General features: G+C 47.4%; 1 protein-coding gene across 1 annotated transcript in view; it reads left to right on the plus strand.

Annotated features, from left to right (window-relative positions):
- SLC26A11 (solute carrier family 26 member 11) overlaps positions 1-24001 on the plus strand; it is a 116733-nt gene that overhangs the window by 53936 nt on the left and 38796 nt on the right. Inside the window, exons 8-12 of the mRNA XM_073608207.1 lie at positions 3722-3794; positions 10998-11048; positions 12879-12939; positions 13018-13073; positions 21969-22109. Of these exons, the coding sequence (XP_073464308.1) occupies positions 3722-3794; positions 10998-11048; positions 12879-12939; positions 13018-13073; positions 21969-22109 (382 nt within the window). The remainder of the gene's footprint in view (positions 1-3721; positions 3795-10997; positions 11049-12878; positions 12940-13017; positions 13074-21968; positions 22110-24001) is intronic.

Raw genomic sequence — 24001 nt, forward strand, 5'->3', positions numbered from 1 at the left:
AGAAAGAAAAAGCTTCCGTTACTTCTGGAATATTGAACATATTTGTCCTAAAAAGTAATAAATCTATTGTTATTACCTGATAATATATAACTGAACAAGAATTTCCTTATTTCACTTATATATTCTAAGGCTATATGAATCAGAAGTAATAAGAAATATAACTGGAATGTAACATGATCCCACACACTGTGTGACTATCAAAATGCAGTTACATTCAGTTATAAATACAGGTTTTTTATAGAGAACCATCTCTTAGTATAATAAATGAAGAGATATCAGGAATTAGGATGTCAGTCCATTGAATCTTCTTGGTCCATGGATGATGTGGCATAACGGCCTCTTTTGTGAGAATGATGATTCCCATTTTGTTCTGAAATTTTCTGGGTGCTGCCTGAAGGTGAAGATGATGCCATTCTTCTGCGTCTGGGAGTGTTGCTGCTTGTGGGTTCTGTCAGATTTAATTTTAAAAGGGTTTGTTGTAGTTCATCTGCTGATCTGCTTCTGTAAATTGTACCTTGGTAGTTAAATCTGACTGAAAAGGGGAAGCCCCATTGATACATAATGTTGTGGCGTTGCAGTTCCATTAGTTGGGGTTTCATGGATCGTCTTTTAGTAATAGTAAGTTGGGATAGGTCAGCAAAAATTTGATAATTGTGTCCTTGAAAATTAAGTTCCTTTTTTTCTCTTGCAGCAATTAGTATTTGTTCTTTCGTTCTGTAATAATGAAATTTTGTGATTATATCACGTGGGGGTCCATCTTTCTTTTTGGCTGTGAGGGCTCTGTGTACTCTGTCCAGTTATAAACGTTCAATAGGGATATCTGGCTTTAGTTCTTGTAATAGAGCAGTAATAGTAGATTGCAGGTCTGTCACAGTTTCAGGTATTCCCCTTATGCGCAAGTTTGAACGTCTGGCTCTATTTTCATAATCTTCGAGCTTAGTTTGAAGTATTAAATTCTCTTTTTTTAATTGTTCCAATTCTGTTATATTTTCTTGGGTTGTAATTTCAATTTCATCCATTTTTATTTCTAAGGCTGCGGTGCGGTTTCCCAGCTCTCTTATTTCTTTGGTTAGGCTTTTTGTTATTTGGTCTGAGGTTTGTTTTAAAGCCTTATGAAGCATCTTTTCAAATTGTAATAATATTACTGGGGATACTGAGGAGGCTTGTGGAGAAGTTTGTGAGAGGATTTGTTCTGTATCTGACTCAAATGGAGAGTCTTGCTGTGACATTTTCTGTCTGTGAGAGCGCCCTGATGCTGTATCTTGTGAGGTGACTGGAGCTGCTTCAGCTGCAGTGAGTGCCTGTGAGCTCTTTGTGAGGTGATTTTTATTTCTGCCACGGTTTCCTCCCAGTACCATATTTCCTGCCCAAACTTTCACAGTTTGTTCCCTGGGGCAAAAAGGTTCAAACGGATACCTTTTGAGCCTGCAGGCTCCGCTTTGTCCTTCTCTTCTCTCCTCAGCGGTGTGGAGCTCTAACAATGCATGTCTGCTCCGCTAGGCTCCGCCTCCTGCCCCCCCATTTATTAACTTTTTATGGTGTGGGTTTAGTGACACCTTAACCTCTGTGGCAAAAAAGTGCTAGTGGGTGATCCATGTTATGTAACTGATGATGTCTTACTCTTGAGTTGATGTAGTCCAAGCTTGGGGACCTTTAACAATTCAGTACAAATGACACAACCTCAGATAAGTTTCAGTAGCACCTTTTTAGAATGGAGCCCACTAATGTTTTAATAGTTATTTTAATGAAAATGACAGGAGAAGAATAGTTTGTGAGAGCGAAAAAAGGCTTGGGCCCTGTCTGTGCCTAACTACAAAATGTTCAATCTCTGTACACTTGTCTGCCTTCAAGCTATACACCCCACAGAGGTTTGTGTAGTATAGAATTGATGCAAGGTGGTCTGACTGAGGAACAATACAAGGGAATGCAAATTGAGCTTAAAGGAGAAACATAGCCAAAGCACGTTTGGCTGGGCTTCTCCTGTGGATCACAGGAGTGCAATACGTTTTGCACTCCTGTGACCCATTTTCAGCAGAGAGCGGGCTGAAGTTTGCGCTCTGCTGACATCACCGATATCAGTCCAGGCACCTGGCGGATCCCGACCACTGAGTCTGGATCCGCCAAGTGCCTGGACTGACACCCTGCTCAGCCTCTCAGCGAGCCTTTGAGAGCCTGAGCCGGCCGCTCCCCGCCCCTTCACAACTCCGCGCTCCGGTGAGCGTGGAAGAAGCAGAGCGGAGAGCTGTGACTGACAGTCTACAGCTCTCTGCTTGGGGAGCTGTGAAAATTGAGCCATCGGCGGTGTTCAATCGTTCGGCTCTCAGTGTAGAGGCGCCGGGGGAAACAGATGCAGCATCAGACCGATGCTGCATCCACCTAGGTAAGTATAAAACTGAAAAAAAAATTCCTTTACTTCTCTTTTAACGTGATTGTAAATTATCACCTTGTAAAACAACCCATTCAGTTTAAAATATAAATGATAGGCAAAACATTGTTTATAGTGTATAGATAAAAAAATACATTATAAATACCTTCTTTTTTTTATCACTTTTTTTTATAAGTGATCACATTCCCTCTGTTCTCAGCTGCATAAGGGCTGAGAGAAGAGGCAGTACACTGAGCTTCTCAGTGAATTGGGGGGGGGGTGCGTGTCTGGACATTGGAGGAGAGCAGGCTGAGTTCCCAGCTGTTCCCCTGCTTAGTGTGGTCAGTTTTTAATAGGAAAGCAGAGACACTAACTGGAACAGGGATTTCACACAAAGGAAGCAATACAAAGAGAACAGGATATTTTCTCATACAAGTACATGGTACAGCAGGCACATATTAGGAATATGAAGTGTTGGGGTAAAAAACGCTTTGATGCATAGGTGAGTTAAAGCGGAACTATACCGTATCTGAGCACCACAAAGCAAAAGTTTTAAAAATCAAAGCAAACTCACCCATCCATCCATGTCTCCATGCTTTATTTTGCTGAGAAATCATTTAGAAAAGCACCCTCTAGCATTTCTGGTCACAGCCATCTTGAGTAAGGGCAGATGATTCAGGTGGCATTTACTTGCTGGAATTCATCTGCCCTTAGCTCAGACATGCAGGCAGGAGGGTGTGCCTCCTCCCCTCCTGAAGACTCCTGGGATGTAGGACACAATTTGCCTAGGCATGGAAACCAGGAAGTGGCTAAAGAAATGTAAAAGAACAGTTTAAAACAAGTAATTATTATATACTTTCCTATCTTTTTACTAATTCTGGCAGCATAATGATTCAAAATAGTCAATGTTGATAAAGAGAGCAAATTCCACTTTTAAGTTAAATTAAGTAATTTTGTTGTCTGTTTGTAGAAGGATTGTAGGGAAGTGTTATGCTGGCCATACATGGATCAAAATTTGTCCGGTTCGGTAGGGATGGGCTGAATTTCGATCCATGTACGGGCATCCTGGTTGTGCTCAAGTTGAGCTATCGCTCAACTTGTGCACAACCAGCCTGACGGGTTTTTCCCAAACGATGGAACCTGTGGTGGAAGAAAAATTGCATAATCTATGGCCTGCCTTAGTGTTAAAACCTAGTAGGCAATAATAGGGTGTTTAAGTCAGTGTCTGGAGGAGAGAGGTAGAGGATGTTCAACTAACAATGACATTTTATAATGAAAATCTTAGTTAATGTGGATTTGCAATATGTTCTGCATGTGATAAACACACAATGACTATAATAAACTATATCTTAACAGAACATTGGAGCTGGGATTATCATCATTCCACTGATGGGAGTACTGGAGAGTGTTGCCATTGCTAGAGCTTTTGGTGAGTACTGTATATAAGCTGCTAAAAGACCTGGTCAAACTGATGAGTCGAGTGCAGTGTATAGAGTTGTTACCTTCACTTTTTTCCAGATTGCTGGTTTAATCCCGGTATACGTGACTGAAGATGTCTCTTCCTCCACCCCGCAGGGCCTGGAAGGAAGATTAGCGGCTTTAATAGCATCCTCCATTCAAATGGATAGGAAGCGTGCTAGATCCCCCTCCCCCACTTTAGACCCTTTGCAAGGGGAACAGTGGGCACAGGATGAGGTGTTACCCTCAGGCGATCAGGAGGAAAGACAAACCGATGATTCCTCTACGGAGGAAATAACGGTAGATAAACCTTTTTCAGCCTCACAATCTGAGAAATTGCTGATACAATCTCTAATGGGGCGTACACACGGTCGGACTTTTTGGCTACACTTTTTGGCGGACGTTAAACGGACTTTCTAACGACCGGACTTGCCTACACACGATCACACCAAACGGATTCGTACGTGATGACGTACACCGGACTAAAATAAGGAAGTTGATAGCCAGTAGCCAATAGCTGTCCTAGCTTCGGTTTTTGTCCGTCGGACTAGCATACAGACGAGCGGATTTCTGGGTCCGGCGGAGTTACGACGTAAAGATTTGAAGCAAGTTCCAAATCTAAAGTCCATCAGATTTGCGACTGGAAAATTCCGCTGAAAGTCCGGGGAAGCCCACACACGATCGGATTGTCCGCCGGATTTGGTCCGTCGGCGTCCATCTGACTTTTGTAGCCGAAAAGTCTGACCGTATGTACGCCCCATTACGGAGATGGTTCGTTCTACTTTCATGCTACCCCTAACAGAGTCTGCTGAAAGCTCGGTTTCTTCCTTGGGTTCCTTAAAACCCACACAGCCTTTGGATGCATTTCCTGTCCATGCATTACTAGAACAGCTTATTTATGCTAAATGGGATCACCCGGATAAGCATTTTCTTCCTCCAAAGAGATTTTCAGTTCTCTATCCCATGGAGGAGAAAATTCACCAAAAAATGGAAGGTACCAGCAGTTGACGCTGCGATTTCCAGTGTGAATAAAAGTCTAACTTGTCCACTAGACAATGCACAAATGCTTAAGGATCCAACAGTAAAAGGTTGGAATTCCTGTTAAAATCCGCATTTTCCTTGGCAGGTGCCGTTACTCAGCCTGCAGTCGCTGCAAAAGGCATCTGTCAATCCCTAAAGGACCAATTTAGACAGGCCCTTAAAGAGGTTCCTGCACAACAAGCCCGGGAATTGGCCGAACTACCAAAAGCATTATGCTTTGCCATAGATGCCATTAAAGATTCTATTCATCAGGCCTCCCGCCTTACACTTATGCTAGTACATATGCATAGAATCCTGTGGTTAAAAAATTAGTCAGCCGAAGCACCATGTAAAAAGCTCCTAACTGGGTTCCCTTTTCATGGGGATCGGCTATTTGGGGATGATTTCGTCAAATACATCCAAACAATTTCTAGTGGAAAAAAAGTACTCTTTTACCAGTCAAAAGAAAGTATAAACACCCTTCATTTAAACTGGCTCTTTCTTCTGCGCCAGGGGCTTCCGCCTCTAGGCAGTGGCAACGGCCTATGTCCTCAGACTCTAGAGAAAAACCTCAGGGCCAGGCCCAGGCTCAAAAGCAGACCTGGGGCCGGAAACCTGCAAAGCAGAATCCTAAAGCCTCATCATGAAGAGGCACCCCCCCTCGCCAGGGTGGGGGGAAGACTTCTGCAGTTTTCAGAAGTCTGGCAAGAGGAAATTCAGGACAGATGGGTCATCTCCACGGTAACTCTGGGGTACAAGCTGGAATTTTGGGACTTTCCACCGTCTCGTTTCCTGAGGTCAAGCGTTTCCAAAGATCCAGAGAAAAGGCGATTTCTGTTTCGGGCACTAGACTAATTAATGGCTCAGGGGGTGATCATGCAAATCCCCACAGAAGAGCAAGGTTTGGGGTTTTATTCAAACCTCTTCACAGTGCCAAAACCGAATGGAGATGTCAGACCCATTCTAGATCTAAAGAATCTAAATCAGTTCCTGAAGATCCGCTCCTTTCGCATAGAGACGGTCAGGTCAGTAGTTTCTATCCTACTAGGAGGAGAACTTCTGGCTTCTATTGACATCAGGGATGCATATCTGCATGTTCCCGCTCACCAAAGGTTTCTGCGGTTCGAGGTAGAACAGCAGCATTTCCAGTTTGTAGCCCTGCCCTTCGGGCTAGCTATAGCACCCCGGGTGTTTTACAAAAGTCCTGGCCCCACTTCTAGCCAGGTTAAGTGCACAGGGCATAACAGTCTTGGCGTACTTAGACGATCTATTGCTAATATACCAGTCGGTGGCTCATTTGGAGCAAAGCATGCGCATTACAACCAGTTACCTGGAAAGTTTGGGTTGGATTCTCAACCTAGAGAAATCTTCCTTAAAACCGCTAAAAAGGCTGGAGTACTTGGGTCTGATCATAGACACAGCCCAGAAAAAGGTGTTCTTGCCTCAGGCAAAGATCAACTCCATAAGAGAGCTGGTGCGGATGGTCAGGTCAAAAGTCGATCCCTCCATTCGCCTTTGCATGAGGTTGCTAGGAAAGATGGTGGCTTCATTCGAAGCGGTTCCCTATGCCCAGTTCCATTTGAGACTGTTGCAAAACAGTATTCTGTTTACTTGGAACAAAACAATTCAAGCTTTAGACTTGCCAGTGCGGCTGTCCCCAAGGGTGTCCCAAAGCTTCAGTGGGTGATTACTAACCCAGAATCTGCTGAAAGGAAAATCCTTCAGACCAGTTATCTGGAAAGTGGTAACGACAGATGCCAGCCTTTTAGACTGGGGAGCAGTACTAGAAAAGACAACTGTCCAGGGACAGTGGTGAAGAGCTGAAAGAACCTTGCCCATCAATACCCTAGAGATTCGGGAAGTGCGTCTGGCTCTGAAGGCCTGGACATCCAGGTTACGGGATTGTCCTGTCAGGATCCAATCCGACAATGCCACAGCTGTGGCCTATATCAATCACTAAGGGGGCACCAAGAGTCTCAGCGCAGAGAGAGGTGAACCATATTCTAACTTGGCCAGAAAGGAATGTTCCGTGCCTATCGGAAGTCTTCATTTCGGGAGTAGAGAATTGGCTGGCGGACTACTTGAGTCGCCAGCAGTTATTCCAGGGGGAATGGTCTCTTCACCCCAACATTTTTTGGGCTATTTGCCAAAGATGGGGACTCCAGACGTAGATCTTCTAGCGTCCAGATTTAACATGAAGTTAGTGTGTCCAGGACAAGGGATACACTCGCATGTGGAACAGATGCGTTGATGACCCCGTGGGATCAATTCTCACTGATCTATGCATTCCCCCCTATCCAGTTGCTGCCTCAACTTCTTTGCAGGATCAAGCTGGAAAGAAAGCTGGTAATTCTGGTAGCACCAGCATGGCCCAGAAGGTCATGGTATGCAGAAATCGTAAAGATGGCAGTGGAGGGTCCATGGTCCCTCCCACTACGGTCAGATCTACGCTCACAGGGGCCGATATTCCGTCCTACCTTATGGTCTCTAAATTTAATGGCTTGGCTATTAAAACCCACATTCTGAAGAAACGTGGGCTTTCCGGGTCAGTTATCTGTACCCTGATTAATGCCAGGAAGCCAGCTTCCAGAACTATATACTATAGGGTCTGGAAGGCTTATGTTTCCTGGTGTGAATCCAAGGGTTGGCACCCTCGAAGATATATCATAGGCTGAATTCTTGCCTTTTTACAAATAGGGGTAGGGATGAAATTGGCTTTGAGTACTATTAAAGGCCAAGTCTCAGCTTTATTGGTCTTATTTCAAAGACTGCTTGCTTCACATTCTTTAGTCCGGGGTTTTATGCAAGGGGTGATGCGGCTTAATCCGCCAGTCAAACCTCCTTTGAACCCTTGGGACTTGGACTTAGTTTTGTCTGTGTTACAAAAACAGCCATTTGAACCGATACAACACATTCCCTTAGTCCTTCTGACAAGGAAGTTGGTATTTTTGGTTGCTATATCCTCTGCAAGGAGGGTTTCGGAATTGGCTGCTCTTTCTTGTAAAGAGCCATATTTGATTATTCATGAGGACAGAGTGGTGTTGCGCCCTCGTCCAGGTTTTTTTTTACCAAAAGTGGTCTCAGGTTTCCACCTGAACCAAGACATTATCCTGCCATTGTTTTTTCCAAAACCATGTCCCAGGGAAGAAAAGTCAATACATTGTCTTGTGGTGAGAGCGGTCAAGGTCTACTTAAAGACGACTGCTCAGATTTGTAAGACTGATGTCTTATTTATTCTGCCAGAGGGTTCTAAGAAAGGACAGGCAGCGTCGAAATCCACTGTCGCTAAGTGGATTCGGCAAGTTATAATTCAGACTTATAATTTAAGGGGTAAGATTCCCCCTTTTCATGTCAAAGCGCACTCTACCAGAGCGGTTAGTGCTTCTTGGGCAGTATGTCACAAGGCCTCTATGGCTCAGATCTGTAAGACCGCAACTTGGTCTTCACTACATACATTCATCAACTTTTATCAAGTGGATGTAAGGAGGTATGAGGATATCGCCTTTTGGGCGCAGTGTGCTGCAGGCAGCAGTGTAGGTCCTCAAGTCTGGGGGTACCCTGTGGCTTGTGTCTCCCTCCCCTCAAATAGCATTGCTATGGGACGTCCCATTAAGTTATTACTTAGGCTTTGTGTCCCATGATGTACGATAAAGAAAATAGGATTTTTTTATAACCGCTTACCTGTAAAATCCTTTTCTTGGAGTACATCATGGGACACAGAGGTCCCTCCCCTCATTTGGGGTTTAAGTATATTGCTTTGCTACAAAAACTGAGGTACTCCTGATAGGAGGAGGAGTTATATAGGGGAGAGAACTTCCTGTATTGGGTATACCAGTGTCCATCACCTGAAGGTGCCTATATACCCATTAAGTTATTACTTAGGCTCTGTGTCCCATGATGTACTCCAAGAAAAGGATTTTACAGGTAAGCTGTTATAAAAATCCTATTTTTCACTAAAAATACACTAAAATCATCATTAGCAGATAAAACACAGCAAATTTACAAAATCCTTAGTAAATATAAAGGCTAACTTGTATTAAAGTGGATTTTAACCCGAAATTTTTTTTTTTTTTTTTTTTTTTTTTTTTTTATATCATACTGTAGAGTATAAGATTTCATATCATTTAAGCCCAGTCTTGCCACACAGAGTTAATCCATCTCTGAGCAATCCTCTTTTATTGTTCAGTGAGAAAAATCTTGACAAACTGAGAAAAACTTTGTCAAATACTCCCCCTTGCTGTGAGTGACAGCCTCAGACACATGCATTATTTTTTAATTCCCTCCCCCACTCCTTTCTTCAGCAGCTCTGCAAAGATTGGCTGTTCCACACCTCACCATGATTTGGCATGCTGAAGTCATGTGGTTACTTTCCTGTCTTTTCACTGGATGTTAGAGATCATAGCAGAAGTTCAGTGTAAGAAATACACAGGAGAAAATGCATATTGACAAGGAGTGTAGAGGTGGGCGGGGAGTCTACTGACATCACGACTCCACCCACCGAGCTCCAGACAACAGACCCACCCACAGAATCTGCAGTTTTTCGGGTCTAATAACAGACAGAGGGGAGACATTTGACAGGTAAAGATACATGCAGGAGGCATGTATATCCCTATAGATAACCCCTATGGCAGTAGTTTAGAAAGGATGATATTGGGTTTACATCCACTTTAAGTTAATAAATAACAAATATTTATCAATTTTTAAATTGCGCCTTTTTAAAAAATGTTGAAAATCTAACGTACTTGTAAATGTAACAATCGAAATTTCTCAAAAAATCTGGAGGCTATCATTTTTCACTTACAGCTTTCAGAGTTGTAAAAGACACTCCCCCCCCCCCCCCCCCCCCAAAAAAAAAACATAATTTTCTGAAATGACATGGCCTGTAGAATAAATAGAAGGTGCTACTGATTTTTAAGGCCCTGTGCGTAAATGTTTATAAAAACAGTATTTTTGCTAAAAATACACGAAAACCATTATTAGTAGATACAAACGCAGAGCATTTTTACAAAATTCCTGCTAAATTTCTGCCAAATATAAAAGCTAAAACTGTATTGAGTTGATAAATATCAAATATTTTTACATTTTTAATTGTGCCTTTTTATGAAATGGTGAAAAGGGATGGTACGCAAAACTGTAAAAAAAAACAAAAAACAATTTACTCTAAAAAACGTAGGTCATCATTTTTCATATACAGCTTTCGGAGTTTGCTAAAGACCCCCCAATCATACGTTTTCTGAAAGCACATGGCCTGTAGAATTAAAAAAATGTGCTACAAATTTTTTAGGACCTGCAATAGTTGTGTAGATGTTTAGCAAACTATTTTCAATAAAAAAACACAAAAATTATTGTTGGTGCACACAAATATAACATAATTTACAAAATTCCTGGTAAATTGCTAGGACTCATTCACATTGGGCATACTAAAGTGTATGCCCATGGAGAGCTATGTTTACCCACATTGGGATGCCCAGGTGTTCCATGCAGTCCCATTCATGTCAGTTGGGATGCAGCGGCTGCATGGGCACAGCCGCTGCTCCCAATCTGACATCCGGGGGGCTACTTGACCCCGAACGCAGATCGTATGAGCTCATGCAAGAGGACATGCACCCAGACCCACTCTGATGTAAATTTGGAAGCAACAGCTGTGTTCGTGCAGAACACATGTGCATTCCTGAGTGGGTAAACATGGCCTTACAGGGGTATACGCTGTAGTTTGCCCTGTGTAAATAAGCCCTCACTATGGTAGTATGGTAGCTTTTTTGTTTTTGTTTTTTTTGTTTTTGTTTTTTTTTTAATTATTATTATTACTTTTCCTTTTTTTTATTTTTCCTTTTTTTTCTATATTTTCTTTTTTTCTTTTTGGGGGGGGGGGGGGTGTTCTTTGGTGAGATACCAGAGGTCTAAATAAACCCCTGATGTCTTTTTTGAAACAGAGAAAGGGACTGAAGATAGTCCCTTTCTCTGCATCCTGAGCTGCACTGTGCTTGAACGAATGGGAGGCTCTTATTCATTCACAATACTGACGCTGTTTACTATTCTTCAGTGATCAATGGATATAGGATCGATCAGAAAGTGCTACATGTTACATTTATAAAGAGTAATTTGTATTATAGGTGTGTGTATCTGTTATAATAATGTGTTCTTTGTGTTGCAGCATCTCAGAATAACTACAGAATAAATACAAACCAAGAGCTTCTGGCCATTGGTAACAACATTTTATTAATTTTTTTTGGCATTTTGTTTTCCCATCTATGAAAAAGTTAGCGTTTTTGGAAAAGTAGTTGAATGTTTTTTTTTTTGGAAGGTATATTTCCTTTTTTTTTTTTTTTTTTTTTTTTACATCTTTTTACTTTTTAATAAACTTGTGTTCAGGAAAAAAAAAAATAACAAGAAAAGGTATACTATATGTATCAAGGGTACCTTAGGGGCATAATTTTAAAGTGGTTTAATACTGCAGGTGAATCTTCCTGGTGCATTTTTTAAATGATTATGATCGATTCACTACCAGTGAATTTTTAATGAACGTTACTAATTTACAGTTGCGGTTGGGGGTGGTAAAAATTCACAAGTGTCCAGCACTTCTACACACCTCTCCAGCACTGATCCACTGATTTTCGCCTCTCTAGCCCTGATCCTGTTCTATCCAGCACTGATTCACTGATACTCCCCTCTCCAGCACTGATCCACTGATTTTTGCCTCTCCAGCACTGATCCAATGATACTCGCCTCTCCAGCACTGATCAACTGATCCTTTCGTCTCCTGCACTGATCATCTCCTTTCCTGTACTGATCATCTCGTCTTCAGCACTAATCCTCTCCAGCACTGATCCACCGATCCTCTCCTCTCCAGCACTGATCCTTTCCTCTCCAGCACTGATCCACTGATACTCGCCTCTCCAGCACTGATCCTCTCCAGCACTAATCCTCTCCACCACTGATCCTCTCCTTTCCAGCACTGATCCACTGATCCTCTCCAGCACTGATCCACTAATACTCTCCTCTCCAGCACTGATGCTCTCCTCTCCATCACTTCCCTACATCTCTCCAGCACGGATCCACTGATATATGCCTATGCAACACTGATCCACTGATGCTCTCCTCTCCAACACTCCCCTACACCTCTCCAGCACTGATCCACTGATGCTCTCCTCTCCAGCGCTGATCCACTGATACTCTCTCTTCTCGAGCAACCCTACACCTTTACAGCACTGATCCTCTCCAGTACTGATCCACTGATTCTCGTCTTTCTAGCGCTTCCCTACATCTCTCCATCACCGTTCTACTGATACTTGGCTCTCCAACCCTCCCCCACTGACTCTTGTCTCCCCTTTACTTACTGTCCTGAGTGGCATCAAGAAGTGAGGAAATGTCTATAAGGTGCTGAGCATTCCCCGTTTAGAGAGTTGTCACCGGACAAGTGTCCCCATTGGAAAATTAATTTTTGCCTCTTTTGTTGTGTTTTTCAGCTTCTATGTACTCTCCTCCATGAGGTCCCAAATATCTCCTTTTCCCTCTCCCTTTTTTGTTTGTTTGATATGAGAAGTGTGTGTTCTCTGCTACCATGTACGCTGCTCTATACACACTACAAATCTCATAGTCTATAGTCCATAGTTCTAGTCTATATCAGGAGTGAGCAAGAGAGGGTGGCTACAGCTATAGATATATATATCTATATATATCTAGATCATGTTGCATGTTAGCTTCCATTGAATTAAGGCAGCTCATTTAAAATTGCACACGACCCGTTTTTTCTAACACAATGCCATGCGTTGTGGTGTGCTACACTGCAGGTATGTTGCTTTAGTGCCTTGGGGTAATGAACTGCAAAGCAATGCATGTTACGTGCTTCACTGCAAAGCAGCCTAAAACAATGTATTTTCTCACATTCATACAGCAATATGTGTGACAAATAACAACTGTGAACAAGTCTACCGGCGTATGAATAAATATGATAGGCTGTGGTAACATTACTACATGTGCTTACTTAGAGACTGTGAAGTTTATTTTTTTTCCTAACATGCTTTATTTTCTGTAGGCCTTACAAATTTCCTGGGCTCCTTCTTGTCCTCATACCCCGTAACAGGTAGCTTTGGCAGGTGAGTAAATGTGTAAATCGTATTAATAATGTATATGTAATTGGTCTTTGTTTCTCTGACAATATGTATGTGTTTTAGGACAGCACTGAACTCTCAGACTGGAGTGTGTACCCCAGCAGGTGGCATCCTTACAGGTGAGACAGCATATTACTATATCAACTTTATTATTTCCTGGCAGATACAGGTTTAACAGTAAACGCTGTTGCACACAGCTGTAATTTACAGAATATGGGCACACAGAGTAAAATATGGCTATTGTTGTGGTCAGGGCTTTTTTTCTCAGGCAATAGGTACAGGAACCCGCCATCCCCAGTCAAAACACCACACGCAACCCCGCCCCCAATCCTGCCATTCCTCAGGAAAGAGGAGTAAAGTGATGCCAAATAAGGCTCACCTTCTTGCCCCAGTCTAGAGCTCACCTTCCCTCCATCCTTAGCTCATCCCCCCCCCCCTCGTTCACAGCTGACTTTCCCTCCCCCCGTCCACAGCTTACCATCTTCCCCCTGTCCACAACTCCCCCTCTCCCCCTGTCCCCATCCATATGTCACCTTCTCTCCTCTCACCCACAGCTCACCCTCTTGCCCCTGTCCACAGCTCACCCCCTTGCCCCTGTCCACAGCTCACCCCCTTGCCCCTGTCCACAGCTCACCCCCTTGCCCCTATCCACAGCTCTCCCTTTCGCCCCTGACCACAGCTCTCCCTTTCGCCCCTGACCACAGCTCTCCCTTTTGCCCCTGACCACAGCTCTCCCTTTCGCCCCTGACCACAGCTCTCCCTTTCGCCCCTGACCACAGCTCTCCCTTTCGCCCCTGACCACAGCTCTCCCTCTCTTCCCTGACCACAGCTCTCCCTCTCGCCCCTGTCCACAGCTCTCCCTCTTGCCCCTGTCCACAGCTCTCCCTCTCGCCCCTGTCCACAGCTCTCCCTCTCGCCCCTGTCCACAGCTCTCCCTCTCGCCCCTGTCCACAGGTCGACCCCTTTCACAGCTCACCCTCTAGCCCTTGTCCACAGCTCACAATCTCCCCCTGTCCCCATCCATATGTCATCTTCTCTCCTCCCACCCACAGCTCCCCATGTTCCCCCTGTCCACAGCTCTCCCTCTCGCCCCAGTCCCCATTCATATGTGTGTCACCTTCTTCCCCCCTGTCCACAGCTCACCCTCTCGCCCCTGTCCACAACTCGCCCCTTTTCACAGCTCTCCCTCTCGCCCCTGTCCACAGCTCTCCCTCTCGCCCCTGTCCACAGCTCTCCCTCTCGCCCCTGTCCACAGCTCTCCCTCTCGCCCCTGTCCACAACTCGCCCCTTTTCACAGCTCTCCCTCTCGCCCCTGTCCACAGCTCTCCCTCTCGCCCCTGTCCACAGCTCTCCCTCTCGCCCCTGTCCACAGCTCGACCCTTTTCACAGCTCACCCTCTCGCCCCTGTCCACAGCTCTCCCTCTCGCCCCTGTCCACAGCTCTCCCTCTCGCCCTGGTCCCCATCCATTTGTGTGTATGTCACCTTCTTCCTCCACCCCCCATCCACAGCTCGCCCTCTCGCCCCTGTCCACAACTCGCCCCTTTTCACAGCTTTCCCTCTCGCCCCTGTCCACAGCGCTCCCTCCCGCCCCTGTCTACAGCTCTCCCTCTCGCCCCTTTCCACAGCTCTCTCTTTCGCCCCTGTCCACAGCTCTCCCTCTCGCCCCTGTCCACAGCTCACCCTTTTTCACAGCTCTCCCTCTCGCCCCTGTCCACAGCTCTCCCTCTTGCCCCTGTCCACAGCTCTCCCTCTCGCCCCGGTCCCCATCCATATGTGTGTATGTCACCTTCTCCCCCCCCCCATCCACGGCTCTCCCTCTCGCCCCTGTCCACAGCTCTTCTTCTCGCCCCCGTCCACAGCTCTGCCTCTCCCCCTGTCCCCCATCCATATGTCACCTTCTCTCCTCCCGCCCACAGCTCACCATCTTCCCCCTGTCCACAGCTCGCCCCTGTCCACAGCTCTCCCTCTCGCCCCTGTCCACAGCTCTCCCTCTCGCCCCTGTCCACAGCTCTCCCTCTCGCCCCTGTCCACAGCTCTCCCTCTCGCCCCTGTCCACAGCTCTCCCTCTCGCCCCTGTCCACAGCTCTTCCTCTCGCCCCTGTCCACAGCTCTTCCTCTCGCCCCTGACCACAGCTCTCCCTCTCGCCCCTGACCACAGCTCTCCCTCTCGCCCCTGTCCACAGCTCTCCCTCTCGCCCCTGTCCACAGCTCTCCCTCTCGCCCCTGTCCACAGCTCTCCCTCTCGCCCCTGTCCACAGCTCTTCCTCTCGCCCCTTTTCACAGCTCTCCCTCTCGCCCCTGACCACAGCTCTCCCTCTCGCCCCTGACCACAGCTCTGCCTCTCGCCCCTGACCACATCTCTCCCTCTCGCCCCTGACCACATCTCTCCCTCTCGCCCCTGACCACATTTCTCCCTCTTGCCCCTGACCACATTTCTCCCTCTCGCCCCTGACCACATTTCTCCCTCTCGCCCCTGTACACAGCTCTCCCTCTCGCCCCTGTCCACAGCTCTCCCTCTCGCCCCTGTCCACAGCTCTCCCTCTCGCCCCTGTCCACAGCTCTCAATCTCCCCCTGTCCCCATCCATATGTGTGTATGTCACCTTCTTCCTCCCCCCCATCCACAGCTCACCCTCTTGCCCCTGTCTGCAGCTCACCCCTTTTCACATCTCTCCCTCTCGCTCCTGTCCACAGCTCTCCATCTCGCCCCTGTCCACAGCTATCCCTCTCGCCCTTGTCTACAGCTCGCCCCTTTTCACAGCTCACCCTCTCGCCCTTGTCCACAGCTCACCCTCTCGCCCCTTTCCACAGCTCACAATCTCCCCCTGTCCCCATCCATATGTCATCTTCTCTCCTCCCACCCACAGCTCCCCATGTTCCCCCTGTCCACAGCTCTCCCTCTCGCCCCAGTCCCCATTCATATGTGTGTCACCTTCTTCCCCCCTGTCCACAGCTCTCCCTCTCGCCCCTGTCCACAGCTCTCCCTCTCGCCCCTGTCCACAGCTCTCCCTCTCGCCCCTGTCCACAACTCGCCCCTGTCCACAGCTCTCCCTCTCGCCCCTGTCCACAGCTCTCCCTCTCGCCCCTGTCCACAGCTCTCCCTCTCGCCCCTGTCCACAGCTCTCCCTCTCGCCCCTGTCCACAGCTCTCCCTCTCGCCCCTGTCCACAGCTCTCCCTCTCGCCCCGTCCACAGCTCTCCCTCTCGCCCCTGTCCACAGCTCTCCCTCTCGCCCCTGTCCACAGCTCTCCCTCTCGCCCCTGTCCACAGCTCTCCCTCTCGCCCCTGTCCACAGCTCTCCCTCTCGCCCCTGTCCACAGCTCTCCCTCTCGCCCCTGTCCACAGCTCTCCCTCTCGCCCCTGTCCACAGCTCTCCCTCTCGCCCCTGTCCACAGCTCACCCTCTTGCCCCTGTCCACAGCTCGACCCTTTTCACAGCTCACCCTCTCGCCCCTGTCCACAGCTCTCCCTCTCGCCCCTGTCCACAGCTCTCCCTCTCGCCCTGGTCCCCATCCATTTGTGTGTATGTCACCTTCTTCCTCCACCCCCCATCCACAGCTCGCCCTCTCGCCCCTGTCCACAACTCGCCCCTTTTCACAGCTTTCCCTCTCGCCCCTGTCCACAGCGCTCCCTCCCGCCCCTGTCTACAGCTCTCCCTCTCGCCCCTTTCCACAGCTCTCTCTCTCGCCCCTGTCCACAGCTCTCCCTCTCGCCCCTGTCCACAGCTCACCCTTTTTCACAGCTCTCCCTCTCGCCCCTGTCCACAGCTCTCCCTCTCGCCCCTGTCCACAGCTCTCCCTCTCGCCCCGGTCCCCATCCATATGTGTGTATGTCACCTTCTCCCCCCCCATCCACGGCTCTCCCTCTCGCCCCTGTCCACAGCTCTTCTTCTCGCCCCCGTCCACAGCTCTGCCTCTCCCCCTGTCCCCCATCCATATGTCACCTTCTCTCCTCCCGCCCACAGCTCACCATCTTCCCCCTGTCCACAGCTCGCCCCTGTCCACAGCTCTCCCTCTCGCCCCTGTCCACAGCTCTCCCTCTCGCCCCTGTCCACAGCTCTCCCTCTCGCCCCTGTCCACAGCTCTCCCTCTCGCCCCTGTCCACAGCTCTCCCTCTCGCCCCTGTCCACAGCTCTCCCTCTCGCCCCTGTCCACAGCTCTCCATCTCGCCCCTGTCCACAGCTCTTCCTCTCGCCCCTGATCACAGCTCTCCCTCTCGCCCCTGACCACAGCTCTCCCTCTCGCTCCTGACCACATCTCTCCCTCTCACCCCTGTCCACAGCTCTCCCTCTCGCCCCTGTCCACAGCTCTCCCTCTCGCTCCTGTCCACAGCTCTTCCTCTCGCCCCTTTTCACAGCTCTCCCTCTCGCCCCTGTCCACAGCTCTCCCTCTCGCCCCTGACCACATCTCTCCCTCTCGCCCCTGACCACAGCTCTCCCTCTCGCCCCTGACCACATTTCTCCCTCTCGCCCCTGACCACATTTCTCCCTCTCGCCCCTGACCACATTTCTCCCTCTCGCCCCTGACCACATTTCTCCCTCTCGCCCCTGTCCACAGCTCTCCCTCTCGCCCCTGTCCACAGCTCTCCCTCTCGCCCCTGTCCACAGCTCTCCCTCTCGCCCAGGTCCCCATCCATATGTGTGTATGTCACCTTCTTCCCCCTCGTCCACAGCTCACCCTCTCGCCCCTGTCCACAGCTCGTCCCTTTTCACATCTCACCCTCTCGCCCTTGTCCACAGCTCACCCTCTCGCCCTTGTCCACAGCTCACCCTCTCACCCCTGTCCACAGCTCACAATCTCCCCCTGTCCCCATCCATATGTGTGTATGTCACCTTCTTCCTCCCCCCATCCACAGCTCACCCTCTTGCCCCTGTCTGCAGCTCACCCCTTTTCACAGCTCTCCCTCTCGCCCCTGTCCACAGCTCTCCATCTCGCCCCTGTCCACAGCTATCCCTCTCGCCCTTGTCTACAGCTCGCCCCTTTTCACAGCTCACACTCTCCCCCTGTCCCCATCCATATGTCATCTTCTCTCCTCCCACCCACAGCTCACCATGTTCCTCTTGTCCACAGCTCACCCTCTCGCCCCTGTGCACAGCTCGCCCCTTTTTCACAGCTCACCCTCTTGCCCCTTTTCACAGCTCTCCCTCTTGCCCCTTTTCACAGCTCTCCCTCTCGCCCCTTTTCCCAGCTCTCCCTCTCGCCACTGTCCACAGCTCTCCTTCCCGCCCCTGTCCACAGCTCTCCCTCCCGCCCCTGTCCACAGCTCTCCCTCCCGCCCCTGTCCACAGCTCTCCCTCCCGCCCCTGTCCACAGCTCTCCCTCCCGCCCCTGTCCACAGCTCTCCCTCCCGCCCCTGTCCACAGCTCTCCCTCCCGCCCCTGTCCACAGCTCTTTCTCCCGCCCCTGTCCACAGCTCTCCCTCCCGCCCCTGTCCACAGCTCTCCCTCCCGCCCCTGTCCACAGCTCTCCCTCCCGCCCCTGTCCACAGCTCTCCCTCCCGCCCCTGTCCACAGCTCTCCCTCCCGCCCCTGTCCACAGCTCTCCCTCCCGCCCCTGTCCACAGCTCTCCCTCTCGCCCCGGTCCCCATCCATATGTGTGTATGTCACCTTCTCCCCCCCCCCGTCCACGGCTCACTCTCTCACCCCTGTCCACAGATCGCCTCTGTCCATAGCTCTCCCTCTCGCCCCTGTCCACAGCTCTCCCTCTCGCCCCTGTCCACAGCTCTCCCTCTCGCCCCTGTCCACAGCTCTCCCTCTCGCCCCTGTCCACAGCTCTCCCTCTCGCCCCTGTCCACAGCTCTCCCTCTCGCCCCTGTCCACAGCTCTCCCTCTCGCCCCTGTCCACAGCTCTCCCTCTCGCCCCTGTCCACAGCTCTCCCTCTCGCCCCTGTCCACAGCTCTCCCTCTCGCCCCTGTCCACAGCTCTCCCTCTCGCCCCTGTCCACAGCTCTCCCTCTCGCCCCTGTCCACAGCTCTCCCTCCCGCCCCTGTCCACAGCTCTCCCTGTCCACAGCTCTCCCTCCCGCCCCTGTCCACAGCTCTCCCTCTCGCCCCGGTCCCCATCCATATGTGTGTATGTCACCTTCTTCCCCCCCATCCACAGCTCACTCTCTCACCCCTGTCCACAGCTCGCCCCTTTTCACAGCTCTTCCTCTCGCCCCTGTCCACAGCTCTCCCTCTCGCCCTTGTCCACAGCTCTCCCTCTCGCCCCTGTCCACAGCTCTTCCTCTCGCCCCTGTCCACAGCTCTCCCTCTCGCCCCTCACCACAGCTCTCCCTCTCGCCCCTCACCACAGCTCTCCCTCTCGCCCCTGACCACAGCTCTCCCTCTCGCCCCTGACCACAGCTCTCCCTCTCGCCCCTGACCACAGCTCTCCCTCTCGCCCCTGACCACAGCTCTCCCTCTCGCCCCTGTCCACAGCTCTCCCTCTCGCCCCTGTCCACAGCTCTCCCTCTCGCCCCTGTCCACAGCTCTCCCTCTCGCCCCTGTCCACAGCTCTTCCTCTCGCCCCTTTTCACAGCTCTTCCTCTCTCCCCTGACCACAGCTCTCCCTCTCGCCCCTGACCACAGATCTCCCTCTCGCCCTTGACCACAGATCTCCCTCTCGCCCCTGACCACAGCTCTCCCTCTCGCCCCTGACCCCAGCTCTCCCTCTCGCCCCTGACCACAGCTCTCCCTCTCGCCCCTGACCACAGCTCTCCCTCTCGCCCCTGTCCACAGCTCTCCCTCTCGCCCCTGTCCACAGCTCTCCCTCTCGCCCCTGTCCACAGCTCTCCCTCTCACCCCGGTCCCCATCCATATGTGTGTATGTCACCTCCCCCCCCCCCCCGTTCTCTCTAACGTTCAAAGTCCACAAGGTGTTCCTCACCGACATATTGTCCCCAAGTGTTGGTCTTCAGGCATCTTCATCGACCGGCATGGGATGGCATACCTCCAGCGCATGCACAGGAATCAGTCATCCCAGCACACAGGGGCTGTGCCAGTGATGTAAGCTGAGCTGCATATGCATAGTTGAGTTTATTTGCTGCAGGATGATGCAAGCAGACAGGTAGATGTATTTTTGTGCGGAAGAGGCATTGCCTGTCTCGTATGACATAAATAGCCTACCTGCTCACATGTTTTATAAAAATGCCTCCAGTTATTTATGCTTTGTTTATAACCCTTAATTTATCAGTTGCCATGGGGCAATTCAATATAATCACGTATTTTAGGTAATTTTAGGTAACTGGCTGACTTATTATTTCATGACATATGTGATCTACAAGTCTGTGCATTTTCTTGGCATTGCTCTTATAAACCATAACATTTTACATTTTTTTTGCAAAAGTTTACATTTTGTATTGTGGTTTTTCTTCCTTTTTTTTTTTAATAATTAACTCCTTAAAACAAAATTAAACATGCTCAATCAGCATTAACTACGGTATATTTAATCCCTGTGCTGCTAGCATTACTATATATATATATATATATATATAATATATATATATATATATATATATATATATATATATATATATATATATATATATATATATATAGGAAGATATAATGTATTTACTTTACATTTCTTCGGTTGGTTTCTGGCCTAGGCCAAAATGATTTCACACATCTTCATGGGCATTATTTTCTTTGATCTGGAGGAGGGGCTTTCTCAGCTAAGCACACTCTCCTGCCAACATGGCTGAGCTAAGGGTAGGTGGATTCAAGGAAGAAGAGTCATCTGCCCTTAAATGGTTCTAAAGCAGTGTTTCTCAACCTCTTTTTTTTTTTTTTTTTTTTTTTTCAGTCAAGGCACCCTTTACAATTATAGACAGTCCTCAAGGCACCCCATGCTAAAATGTAAAAAAATATTTCTTATGCCCTGTACACACGATAGGATTTTCCGGCAACGAAACCATGGATTTTTTTCTGAAGGATGTTTGCTCAAACTTGTCTTGCATACACACGGTCACACACATGTTGTCGGAAATTCCGAACGTCAAGAACGCGGTGATGTACAACACGTACGATGAGCCAAGAAAAATGAAGTTCAATAGCCAGTGCAGCTCTTCTGCTTGATTCCGAGCATGCGTGGAATTTTGTGTGTCGGACTTATGTACACACGATTGGAATTTCCAACAACAAGTTTTGATGTCGGAAAATTTGAGAACCTGCTCTCAAACATTTGTTGGCAGAAATTTCGCCAACAAATGTTCTACGGAGCATACGCACGGTCGGACTTTCAGACAACAAGCTCACATCCAACATTTGTTGGCGGAAAATCCTATTGTGTGTACAGGGCATAATAGTTTTACACAATGCAGCAACATCCACACGTAAGACACCCAACGTTAGAGGTGATTTATTCCTCCAAAGCAAATACACTTTTGCACACTGCTACTGACTAGTATACCTATGTTTCTCTTCTCCCTCAATTTCTTTCCCTCAGTCAAGTAATGTGACCCCAGTACTGAGGGAGAGGGGCAGAGGAGGGTCAAACAAGGATGCTGTGGAGGCAACAGACATCCTCCTTATTAACTGATAATGTCATTGGTTGTTAGGATGCCAGTGTCTAGAAAGTCGTAATGGTGCATAATGAAAACCTGTGGCTTTGTGCAATTAAAAAGCAGGCTTGATCCACATTCTGGTTTGTATACAATTTGAAATTAATTTTTAGGTATTTTGCCAAGGTACCCTGGTTGAAAAGGGCTGTTCTAAGGGCAGGAGATTTTAAATACTTACCAAGTCTTCTCTCTAGCCAGTGCTGTACCCTAATGCAGCAGCGCTTCTCTCTATTTTTCCCCTCACAGCCATTGGCTCCTGCTGCTGTCATTCAAATCCTGTAAAAAGGGAGCAGGGGCAAGGCCAAGCTGCACTGCGTCTGTCTATTGAGTTTTCTTTGAATATTAAAAATTGATTAAATGGCATTTAAGTTTGTGGTGCTCAGATACAGTTTAGTTTTGCTTTAAAGACACCAATAAATCTAGATCTTGCATTGATTTTATAAATAGTAAGTGGCGAGACTTTCATCTCTTGCAGGATTTTTGGTTTTGCTTTCTCTTGGATACCTCACTCCTCTCTTCTACTACATTCCCAAAGCAGCTCTTGCTGCAGTCATCATCTGTGCTGTGGCCCCTGTGTTTGATCTGAGAATCTGCAAGGACCTATGGAAAGTGAAACGTAAGTGTTCAAGACTGTGACTGTAATTGTATATATTATCATCAGTGTGAGACATATTTAGATGTTATAGATACAATAAAGTCATTTGCATATGTCACCGCTGTCTGTAAAAGCAGTGTAAAGACCACTGCTTGTGTGTGTATCTCTCTCTCTCTCTCTATAGATAGATAGATAGATAGATAGATAGATAGATAGATAGATAGATAGATAGATAGAGATATATATATATATATATCTCTATCTCTATCTATCTCGATATAGATATATATATATATATAGAGTAGGGCTGAAACAACGAATCGATTAATCGACAACTAATCGATTATGAAATTAATCGATTACTATTTTCATAATCGATTAATCGGCCAGTAACATAATGGGGTTAAAAATAATAAAATTAGCCCTTTATAGTACAAAAAGAGCAAATAATCGCTACTGTAAATATTACTTTCACAGTTCTACAGTAAAAAAATCAACCCCTTACAGTAGTGATCATTTGCTTTTTTTGTACTATAAAGGGCTCATTTTAGTTTTTTTTAACCCCATTATGTTACTAAACATTTTAGACCTGGTTTACATCTTTGTGTTTTTTGGTGCTTTTTGCAGAAACACACTACAGTTCATTTAACATGGTTTTCTATGGGACACGTTCACAACTATACTTTTTTTCAGCCGCTACGTATTTGGAAAGGGTCAGGGACTTTTTTTTTTTTTTTTTTTTAACTCAAAACGGTGCTTTTTTTGGTTCAATATACTTCAATGGAGAAGCTGCAGAAAAGCATGTAATTCGTTTTTGCAGCAATTTGTATTTTTTAATCTGCCCAACAGAAAATTGGCCAAAAAACTGTATTTCTCTTCTAATAGTGTATATATATAGTATATCTCTTCTGTCTGTTATTCTCAGAGTGGATTTAATATTTTGCTCCCTAACCATATAGTTGGTTGTTTATATTTACCACTGCATAGAGATATTTAAGAATACATTGTTTTTTTTTAAAAACTTTACATACTAACTAAATTACACACCACACTTTTTTTTAAGGTTATTAATCGATTAATCGAAACAATAATCGACCAACTAATCGATTATGAAAATAATCGTTAGTTGCAGCCCTAATATAGAGAGAGAGATCTATAGAGAGAGAGATATATCTATTTTATACACAAACTCTAAACCACTTCATGTAGTCTTTTATCAGCCCACGTGTAAATTGCAAATGATGTGACAACATATAAACCGTGCAAGACAACTTTCCAGTTGGGTAATTGTAATTACCAGTTAAAAATATACTGATGTGGGTCACCTATCCAGATTTTTTGCGCATGTAACTATACCGCCGCTGAGCATGTACAGTATGATCCTGTATGCAAAGATCCTCCTCTTCTTGTATTGTCCCCAAAACATGTCCGGATAAGACAGAGTTACTGGGGATAGGCTGCATATGCTCAGTTTAGTGTATATTGCTAGAAAGTTTTTTTTTTTTTTTTTTTTCTTTTTCTTGGGAGGGTGATCAGCACAGGGCCAATCAGGACTGTCCAGACAGAAGGGTCAGGGGTCCTGCATTATGATAGGACAGAGCCAGTGTAGTATGAAAACTCCTCCTACAAGCTTTAACCAGACACTGATAGAAGTCACAAGACTGTTATATACTGCTAATGAGAAAAGGTATTTAGCCATTTATTTTTACTAAAATAATTGCATTTCCATGTTCTGTGTACTGTGGGAGATCAGATATAGTGAATGCAGGGTGCTGGGTTTAGTAACACCTAAAGTAAAGCTTAGTAGAGGCACAAATAGACATAAATGTTAGTGCAGAAACATTTGTACAACTGTCACAGAGAGAGAGACCTGTGTCAAGTGTCTTAAAACATTGTGAGCTCTATTGGGAATG

This window comes from Aquarana catesbeiana, linkage group LG12 (assembly GCF_042186555.1).
Source record: "Aquarana catesbeiana isolate 2022-GZ linkage group LG12, ASM4218655v1, whole genome shotgun sequence".
NCBI classification, from domain to species: Eukaryota; Metazoa; Chordata; class Amphibia; order Anura; family Ranidae; genus Aquarana; species Aquarana catesbeiana.